The sequence below is a fragment of the Orcinus orca genome, chromosome 11, assembly GCF_937001465.1.
Source record: "Orcinus orca chromosome 11, mOrcOrc1.1, whole genome shotgun sequence".
Lineage (NCBI taxonomy): Eukaryota > Metazoa > Chordata > Mammalia > Artiodactyla > Delphinidae > Orcinus > Orcinus orca.
Window position 1 is genome coordinate 15,639,362 of NC_064569.1, and position 10,691 is coordinate 15,650,052.

At 40.0% G+C, this 10,691-nt stretch overlaps 1 protein-coding gene across 2 annotated transcripts in view; it reads left to right on the plus strand.

The window, feature by feature from the left end:
- The window catches only part of AEBP2 (AE binding protein 2), a 74,438-nt gene extending 67,574 nt beyond the window's left edge, over positions 1 to 6,864 (plus strand). Inside the window, exon 9 of one of the 2 annotated variants that reach the window (XM_033430272.2) lies at positions 2,996 to 6,864. In XM_033430272.2, the coding sequence (XP_033286163.1) occupies positions 2,996 to 3,044 (49 nt within the window). In that variant the 3' untranslated portion in view covers positions 3,045 to 6,864. Of the gene's footprint in view, positions 1 to 738; positions 2,974 to 2,995 lie in introns of those variants that run through there. The other variant, XM_033430273.2, reaches the window with a different exon arrangement.
- The last annotated feature ends 3,827 nt before the right edge of the window (positions 6,865 to 10,691 follow it).

The following is a 10,691-nucleotide window of genomic DNA, read 5'->3' on the forward strand; positions in this document are numbered from 1 at the left end:
GAGCTTGTGAGTTGTGTCTGTTACCAGTTTTGGTATTGCCAAAATATCTTCCTAAAAGCGTGGCGCTAACATAAACTCCCATCGACCGGTTGTGGATGCTCTTTTCCCCTGTGCCGCACCAGTACTTAAGTACTATCAATCTTTAAAATTTTAGTCAATCTAAAGTGGAAAAGTGGGTTAAGAGTATGAATTGCCTGGATTTAATTCTCAGTTCAGCTGAAAACTGACTTGGTGGTTTGGGGGAAGTTAAACTCTCTGTACCTGCTTTTTCATTTATAAAATGGCATGCTGTTAATCACTTTCCTGATAGGATTTGTTGTGAGGTGAAAATGAGATGACGTGTAGTCGTTGTTGTGCATGTGTGTGGTTTGAAGAGTGCAATCTTCCCCCCACCCCCTGCCTCTTCCTGGCTTGCGGGATCTTAGTTCCCTGACCAGGGATCGAACCCGGGACCACGGCAGTGAAGGCACTGAGTCCTAACCACTGGGCCACCAGGGAAGTCCTTGAAGAGTACAATCTTAATCTTTCTGTCTTCTTATGATCCCTTCAGACCCACTGTGGACGTGGTCTTTTCTTGTCATTGGAAGAAATCTCATGCGGGTTCCGTTCGTTTTTCTGATTATGCTTGGGTAATAAAAAGCTCCCCAATCTCATGTAGTCATAAAAATAATCTCATTTTAACATTTTATTAATTTCATTAAGTATTTATCTCTTAATCAATTTTAATTGTACTATTAGATGAATTTTGACAGTTGCTCACAACCATGAAATCGCCAACACAATCAAGATACAGAACACGCCCACCGCCTCCCATAAGTTTCCTCCTGCGGGGTTGCAGTTCATCCTTTCCTCCAGCCCCAGACACTGGCAACCGCTGTTCTGTATTCTCTCTTAATGTATTGATAAGATTGGTTTGCATTTTCTAAGATTTTATATAAATGGAATCATACATGTACTCCTTTGTGTCTCATTTCTTTCAGAATAATGATTTTGAAATGGATCAATATATACTGTAAATAGTTACATTTTCTGCTTCTATAGTGATATTAAACACTTTTCTGTATTTTTTGTCTGTATTCTAAGTAGGTATTGGGAACACTAAAAATTATCTAAATTCTTCTGACTTCAGTTATTAAAGATTTACTAAGACTTCTGGTTCTGGGATATGATTGGGCATTATTTAAGGCAGTTGTTTTTTTTTAAAACAAACTGTTCAATCATAATTTCATAATTTATATCTGTTTTTAAGGTAGTTGTGTGGCTTAAGATGGAAATTTTTAGGTATTCCTTTATACTGGAGATGTGAGAACAAATATTTCCAACAAATAAATATAGCTGTCGTACTTAGAATGTCATGAAGTTAGCTGTTAGCCTACAACATTAATAAAATAGTAATAGAAAGCAAAATCTTAAGAGCATCTGCAAAGTGCAAGGCACTGCGAACATTCTTGGTCTCGTGGGACTGAAAAGGGTGTGGATGGGAGATGGGAGTGTAAGGGTAGTTGGTAAGGCAACACTTGAGCAGAGCCCTGAAGGAGTTGAGTGAGGAGTCATGCAGGTGTCTGAGCGAAGAGCGTTTCTGGCAGAGAACAGCAAGTATAAAAAGCCTTGAGGCAAGAGCAGTTATTCAAATAGGTTATCAGGTTCTTAACATTATCCCAGCATGATCCCAGGTATTGGTGATGCTGCATTGAACAAAACATTACAAGAATAATTCCAGCTTCTTGGAGCCGATGTTTTATCAAGCTTGGTGTGTTGTTGGGCGGGCGTTGATGCGAAAGGACTTTGAGGTGGTGGGAAGGTCCGATGACTCTTTGAAGAAGTGACTGTAAAGAGCAAGGGCAGAGGCAGGAACCAGAACGGATGGTGGTAAAAAGCTGGAATTTGGGTGTTCATTTGCAGGTAGATTTGCTGGGAGTTTGGATGGGGTATGAGAGTCAAGAATGACTTCAGCTTTTGGGGTGTGAACGAGTGGACTGGAGCTGCCCTCCCGATAGTGATGGGAAAGACTGCGGTGTGGAGAAGGTTTGGCGGGGGGTGAATTAAGCTTCGAGCGGTTTATGTTTGGGATGCTTATTAGACATCCATGCAGGGGTGTCATGAGTCAGAAAGGAATATATAGTGCAAATGATTTAAAGTTGAAGACCGTGAATGCAATTTACATACTTTCTTTGAAATCTAGGCTAAGTTAAATATTTATAAAGACGAGTTTATCATTTCACCTCCAGTGGAGAGTTCATAGACTTCCTTTGGAGTCTGGGCTTGAGCAAAAGCAGGACGCTGGGCCGTTTTTGAACAAGCTAAGCAGCAGGAATTCAAGCAAAGACCTAGAAGAAACAGGTAGTTTTTGATTGGTTTATCAACTGCCAAGTGGTGGTAAAGAATGGTCAGTGGTTTGAGAGTTGCTTGTGATAAAAAAAAAAGTTAGGAACAGAAAGACGACTGCTTATCCCTTATATCCTGTATACCAAATACTGATTTAAGTGAATCATCTTAAATCCTTTCTACAATAATGTGGGATAAGAGGGCATTAACATCATCACTTGGAATAATAGGAATAGTGAACATTTCTCAGACAACAAGGGCCAGACTCTGTTCTGAGTGTCTTAGGCATACTAATTCATTTAATCCTCGTGATATCTCTGTGAAGCTGGGATCATTCCATTTTTATGGTGGAGAAAACAGGTGCAGAGATTAGGTGATGGTTAAGTGATGTTTCCAAGATCACACAGTAAGTATTTGGGAAATCTCTTGGAGAATTTGTGAATAATATCCCGGAGGAAGTGACTTTCCAACTTGACATAGAAGGACGTGGTGAAATTTGCCAGAGGAAATAGCATGTGCAAACAAGACACAAAATTTAGTACAACTGTGAAAATGTTCAGTGCCCAGCACGTATTTAGTACTTTGAATAAAAATGAATCAGCTGTTCTGTTCATACTTTCCAGACTTGGGAGGAGGAAGGTTATAGTGCGTTAACATAATTTCTGTGCAGTGTGAAGGGCCACGTTGGAGGTTTGCCTGGACGATCGTGGCAGCGCTGAGAGCATCTGGCCAGCCTGGAGCACTGGGGCAGGTTCCCTCGGAAGAGAACTCAGAGTTACCTTTTAAAGATTACCTGGGACTCAGTGCTGGAGAATGGAGGACAGGATGGAGTAGTTTAGGACAGCGGGCGCTCCGTGTGCCGGATGCTGGAACGGCCTGTGTGAGGCGATGCTGGAGGTCTGGAGTGGTGGAGGTGATCCTGCAGAGGTAAGGAGGGACCTCTGTTCACGGCCTTATTTCCATGCATCACAGTTTGGGTTTCATGTGGAAGATTCATGGGAAACTATTTAAGGTTTCAGGAAGGGAACAAATGGTCAGATTTGTTTTGGCCACTGTGCCCAGTAGTACATGAGAACCTGGGCCTGGTAGAGGGATGACGGGGAGACTACTCAAAGTCTGTTCTGCCTCGCTCTCCAGAAAGGGGGAAATAAGAAAATCATAATTTTCAAAAGTGCGTAAGTTTTACTGAAAAGTAGGTCCCCCAGAATTGAAAATAATAGAATTTGTTACTGGGGAAATTAATATATTTTCTTTTCTGACAGTTCTTAATCAAATGTATTATCTATTACATTCAGACTTGCTTCGGTGAAGTTGAGGGCTAGACTAAGTGACGTTTTTAGCTCTGCGTTGTGTGTTGCTCTAATTGTACCATCATGTTTTCTTTTAAAGTGGGGTGTGAAGTACAGATTTTGTCTTTGTGAGAGGTAAAACATCAAAAATGTCCTTAAAGCACTTAAAGACGATCTTGCCTTTATGGTATATCATATTCAAACTGGCAGACAAGTCCTGCCTAGACGTATTTCCAAATAGGGGAAAACGTAGCCTCATTAACATGGAACTGAGCCAAGAATTATTTGTTTTTTGCTTCTAGCATTTTGATTTAATTTGTGACATTGTGCACATCACTGAGGAACTTAGCAACATAGGGAATATTCCCTGAGATAGAGAATGATATTTAGTATAGAGATTTGTTGATGTTTGTAGTTTATAAGGAAATTAGAACATGAGGCAGGTATTCAAAGCAGATTCGGTAAACATCAAATAATTGAAATTTAATCCTTGCCAGGAAAAAAAAAAAAAGCAAAGTACAGAAATGAATCATAGTGACCCATAAATATGTGTGTGATAGGCATTTCCTGTGGTTGGGAACATGGACCAGCGGGTCTGCCTTGGATGCCGTATTATGAAGATTGGCAGTTGAGGTACTACTAGAAGATAATTCTGAGGATCGTTTCATCCATTCCTTGGAGAAAATATAAAACTGTTGGTTTGGTCTCTACCTTTTTATTTCTCTTCTTGTTTCAAAAGGTTTCATACTATTATGAAGTATGAAGCAAGATAATATTTTTTAAAACTAATACATTTAATACATAGGAAAAATTTCAATGTAAAGTACAGCTGGGATGATGTCCGCAAAATGCATGCTCTGAAGTTTTATACATTTGCTAGAGATTGATCATCGACTTGCTACCTCTAAGCTTATTGTGAAGCTAATGTAAAGAGGAAGTTGCCAGGTTCATACTGTTTACAACTCAGTCATTAAGCACTTAGAATTAGCGGGACAGAGGGCTAGGTGAATTTGCATATCCTTCACGTTTGATCCTTACACTTAACATATGAAATGTGGGTTTCATTATTTTTGTTTTACAGATGAGTTACTCAGGCAACTTACCCACGACTATACAGTCAGCAAGTTGCCTAGCCTGGAGTTTGAACCACTTTTGCCTGATTCTAAACCTAGAGGTCTCTTACCACGATGCCTTTTGGATAAGTGGTTTATTATTTGAATGTATTTTGCAGGCCTTTGTTAAAAGCATAAGCATCTCTGAAAGAAAGCATCTTAGTTACTGTCGAGGAATCTTAACCAAGTGTTGCTCATCTTTCTCCTTGTCTCCTTCCAAGCGATTTTCACTTATTAATGCAACTCTGCCTAAGGATTGAAACTGGTTTTAATTTATGACAAACAGCAAGGTAAGTGTTGTACAAAACCATTGGAAGTATTTTATCTTCATTTATTCCTTCCTTAATGCTCTTTATTTTTTCAGATCTGAGTTTCTGACATATATCATTTCCTTCTCTCTGAAGAACTTCTCTTAATATTTTTTGCAAGGCAGGTCTACTGGCAAGAAATTCCCCCAATTTCTGTTTGTCTGAGAAAGTATTTCTCCTTCACTTTTGAAGGATAATTTCACATGATACAGAATTCTTGGTTGCTGGGTGTTTTGCTCTCAACACTTTTTTTTTAGTTAACTTTTTTTTTATTGGAGTATAGTTGATTGACAGTGTTGTGTTAGTTTCTGCTGTACAGCAAAGGGAATCAGCCATACATATACATATATCCACTCTCTTCTAGACTTCATTCTCACATAGGTCATTACAGAGCACCGAATAGAGTTCCCTGTGCTCTACAGTAGGTTCTTATTAGTTATCTTTTAAATACGGTAGTTTGTATGTCAATCCCAATCTCCCAGTTTATCCTCCCACCCGCCCTTACCCTCTTGGTAACCATAACTCTGTTTTCTACATCTGTGACTCGATTTCTCTTTGGTAAATAGGTTCATTTGTATTATTATTTTTTAGATTCCACATATAAGCAATATCATATGATATTCGTCTTTCTCTGACTTACTTCACTCTGTATGACAATCTCTGAGTCCATCCATGTTGCTGCAAATGGCATTATTTCGTTCTTTTTTATGGCTGAGTAGTATTCTTTTTATATATGTACCACATCTTCTTTATCCATTCCTCCATTGATGGACATTTAGGTTGCTTCCATGTCCTGGCTGTTGTAAATAGTGCTGCAGTGAACACTGAGGTGCATGTATCCTTTCAAATTATGGTTTTCTTCAGATGTATGCCCAGGAATGGGATTGCTGGATCATATGGTAGCTCTATTCTCTCAACACTTAAATATTTCATTCCTCTTTCCTTGATTGCATGGTTTCTGAGGAGATGTCTGATGTTATTCTTATCCTTGGCCCTTAAAGATAAGGTATTTTTCGCCCCCTCTGGCTTCTTCCAAGATTTTTATCTTGGATTTTCTGCAGTTTGAATATGATATGCCTACATGTAGATTTTTTTTGGCATTTATCCTGCTTATTGTTGTCTGAGTTTCCTGTATCTGTGGTTTGCTGTCTGACATTCATTTTGGGAAATTTTCAGTCTTTATCACTTCAGGTATTTCTTCTGGCCCTTTCTCTCTTCTTCTAGAGGTATTCCCATTACACATGTGTTATACCTTTGTAGTTGTCCCACAGTTCTTGAATATTCTGTTTTTTCTTTTTTTTTTTTTAAGTCTTTTTTTCTCTTTGCTTTTCAGCTTTGGAAGTCTCTGTTGATATATCCCCAAGCTCATAGGTGCTTTCCTGAGCCCATCAGTCTTTTTTCATTTCTTTTATAATGCTTTCTATTTCTGGCATTTCTTTTTGATTCTTTTAGCTTTCATCTCTGCTTACATTACTCATCTGTTCTTGAATATTGTCTACTTTTTTCATAGCATGTTAATACTTATTCTCTTAGCATATTAATTTTAATTATTTTAAATTCCCAGACTGATGTACACACTGCTATATTTAAAATGGATAACCAACAGGGACCTGCTGTATAGCACAGGGAACTCTGCTCAGTGTTATGTGGCAGCCTGCATGGGAGGGGAGTTTGGGGGAGAATGGACCCATGTACATGTATGGCTGAGTCACTTTGCTGTGCACTTGAAACTATCACAGTGTTGTTAACTGGCTCTGCTCCAATATAAAATAAAAAGTTAAAAATAAATAAATAAATAAAATAAATTCCCAGTCTGATAATTCCAAAATGCCTGCTGTATCTGAGTCTGGTTCTGATGCTTGCTCTGTTGTCTCTTTAAAAATGTGTTTTTTACCTTTTAGTACCCATGTAATTCATTGAAAGCTGGTTGGGATGTACCTAGTAAAAAGAACTCTGGGTTTTAGTGGTGTGAAGCATTCTTTAGTCCTCTGCAAGGATTTTCACTGTAAACATCTTTAGTGCAAGCAGCCTCACCACAAGCAGTTTCACCACATCGCTAATTGGCCATAAGGCAATCATGCCGTTAAAGATAAAATAATGAAAATAAAAGAGGAACATTCAGAAAAAGGACATAATGAAACATGAAAAATCAGTAACAAATTTTAAAAGATTTTGTTGTGAAAAATAAATCCAAAAAGCATTTAAATACATTTAAAGTATGTGTAGATTCACGCTGATGGTTGTATTTGAGTATATCTTAGAGGAAGAAATGATACCATCTTTCTCAAAGACAGTCACTAAAGATTCAGGATCTAACGTCAGACATAAACTCTTTACGATGTAAAGAGATCTGAGTCTCTTCAGATTTCCCTAGGAGTAAAATGAACAGACAGGGATGCTGCTGTTTCTTTTCCATATGTGTAACGTATGTAAGTGGTAGTACATATCTGGACTACCTTTTTTAAAGTTCCATCACACTCTCAGTTCCTTATATTTCACTGAATCATCTAAGCCAGATTCTGTGCCAATACCAAAATTCCATCCACATAATGTTCTTAACTATCAAATAGCAAAAAGCTTTCACCATTTTCAAGAAACTCGTCAGGAATCACATAACCATTTCTTTTGTGGGGGATCGGAGGAGTGTGATTCCACTTTTGCCTCCAGCTTCTAATATTGCATGAAAAATTGGGTAAAGATGGTGTTAGAGAACAAGCTGTTGGATCTAAATGAGCTTAAAAATCGAGCATGAGTGCTCTCGAAGCCTGTTGGGAATGATTAGCCATAGCTTGGTAAGCTTTTGGTTTTGTAGAGCATGAGGGTGGTGGTACTCACCAAAAGATCTGCAAACCGATTTGTTATTTTCTCGTATGGTATGCAATCTGGCTTTACACTCTCTTATCTCACACTTCCAGTAAGTTTTCTATCACCGTATTTTCTATCAAGTTGATGTACATTTGTTATTCTCCACATCTTAAGACCTCCACACATACTGATCACTGTATAGACCATTGAGGCCCAAGATTTCTATGATATAAAGATGGGAGTACTGCATCAATGGAGAAACGAAACCAAACTGTTAACCAGCTGAAACCAAACTGGGAAACAAAACCATCAACCGGTTATTCTAGCTTTTACGGCATTGAAACCAAACTGTCAAACCAAACCATCAGCCAGTTATTTTGTCTTTTACTGCAAAAGTGCCTTATGGCCAATCAGTTGGCGAAACTGCTTGCATGAAGCTTCTTATGACAAAATACCTAGAGCCAGTCCTGTGACTGGGTGAGCCTGTGCCTAGGCTGTGACCTTCAGGAGTGCTTCTCAGTCTTTCCTTCCGTAGGTGGGGCAGGGTGGCTGGAGGAGGCTGGAGTTGGGACTTTCCCTCTCCCACCTGGAAGATTCTCCCAGGTCAGTTAGGCTCTGATAAAACTCCAGTAGGGTTAGGCTCTGGTGAAGCAGTTTCTTCTTTTGAGGGTGGGCCTTGTTAAGAATTGCGGAATGCTTTGGGTGTACAGTTGGCCCTCTGTATCTGCTGTTCCGCATCCTTGGATTCAACCAACCGTGGATTGAAAATATTTTGGAAGCAGAAAATTCCAGAAAGTTCCAAAAAGCAAAACTTGAACATGCCATACTTGGGCCACTATTTACACAGCATTTGCCTTGCATTTGCAACTATTTGCATAGCCTTTACATTGTATTAGGTATTATAAGTAATCTAAAGATGGTTTAACGTATACAGGAGGATATGTGTAGTTGCATGCAAATTTATACGAGTCTTGAGCATCCGTGGATTTTGGTGTCTTCAGGGGTCCTGGAAGCAATCCCCTGCGAATACTGATGGACGACTGTATTTCAAAATGACTACTTTTCCCTCATCCTGCAAAGAGCAGGAGGGGACTTTTTTCTCTTTCCACTGTGAGAATCGGGTAGAGCTCCTGGAGGTAAAACTCGCAAAAGTGTGATGGGGCCCCCAAAACTGGGTCTCAGAGTCTTCAGCTCTCAAAGTTGTCCACACCGTGCCTCCCTCCAGCAAATTGCCAATTACAGTTTAGGTTCTCCTATCCCGTTACTGGTCCATGGAGGTTTCTGCTCTGGTAAGTTGTCATTCTCTGTATCTGCCTGTCTCTCCAGTTTTGGGGGCAGTGGTTTGCCCTGTGACCTCAGTTCTCTGATGGGTCTAAGAAGAGTTGTTGATTGACAATTCAGCTTTTTACTTGTTAGGGCAGAATGATGACTTTCAAGCTCCTTACGTGCCAGACCAGCAATCAGAAGTTTAATCCATTAGAAATAAATAATACTCTGCTATTGATCCATCCATTGCTTTGGCTTCATTACTGTGAGGGTTAAGCATATACAAGGATCAGGATTGTGTTTTCAGACTGTATGTTATGTGATTTATGTCATCTTACATTGAGCATTCTCAAACAGAATTACGGTATTCTTCTTTCTATGATTTTTAAGTTTTGTTTTCCCCTACATGACTCCAAAATGGAGGAACTTCAAGGAAAAGGAGGGATCAAATGAGCAAAAAGGAGGGAGGGATCAAATGAGGATTGAGAAAATTCATTAATTCAGTACTTACCGAATTTCTACTGTGTGCCGTGTTCTGGGGATACAGAAATAAACAAAACGAAAGGCCCAGTCCTCATGGAACCCACATCCTTAATGGGGAAGGAAGGGCTGAGATAATAAACGGATGCATGAAGTCAGTGATGAGGCCATGAAGGAAGACAAAGCAGAGTGAGGTGCTGGAGAAAGGGAGGGTGTGATTGTAGCTCAGCCACGGAAGTGCCCTTGGAGGTGGTAACGTTTGGGGAGAGAGAGACCTAAATGGGGGGCAAGGCGTGCGTGTGTGTGTGTGTGTGTGTGTGTGTGTGAGAGAGAATGTTCTGGGCGGAGGCCTGATGGGGGAGGAGGCCTGGCCTGCTGATGAATAGAAAGCCAGTTGGCATGGCCGGAACCCAGCGGGTGAGGGGAGACGCCAGGCACATCATGAAGGACAGGGATCAGCAAACTTTTTTCCTGTAAGAACAGTCATTTAAAAAATTTTTTTTTATTTTGGGGGCTTTAAGGTCCCTGCCATTGTAGTGAGAAAGCAACCACAGATGTTACATAGACAAATGGGCAGCTGTGTTCCAGAGAAACTTTTTACAGGAGCAGGCAGTGGGCCAGATTTTGCGCATGAGCCATAGTTTGCTAATTTCTAACATAGGGTCTCATAGGCCATTGGAAAGCGCTTTGGGTTTTAGTCTAAATATGATCATAGTCACTGGAGGGTTACGAGCAGGTCAATGAAGTGATAGGATTAATTTTAAAAGGATTACTGGTGGCTTCACAGGGAACAGAACATTTTCTCCACACAGGAATGGAAGCAGGGAAAGCTATTGGGCGTTTTGTATGAGTTGAGGAGAGAAGGTGCCTTGAACTGAGGTAGTAGCAGCAGTGGTGTTGGCAAGAAGGGGTGTTAGATGAAGTGTGTGTGTGTGTGTGTGTGTGTGTGTGTGTGTGTAGAAGTGGCCAAGGATGACTGACTCTAAGACTATTTGAGCAACTGAGTAAAAGGCAGTTTAGGGAAGACTTCACAAGGATGAGATTTGGTGGAGAAGTCAAGTGTGGTTAAATTTGAGATGGCTGTCAGACATTTAGGTGCCAGAAGT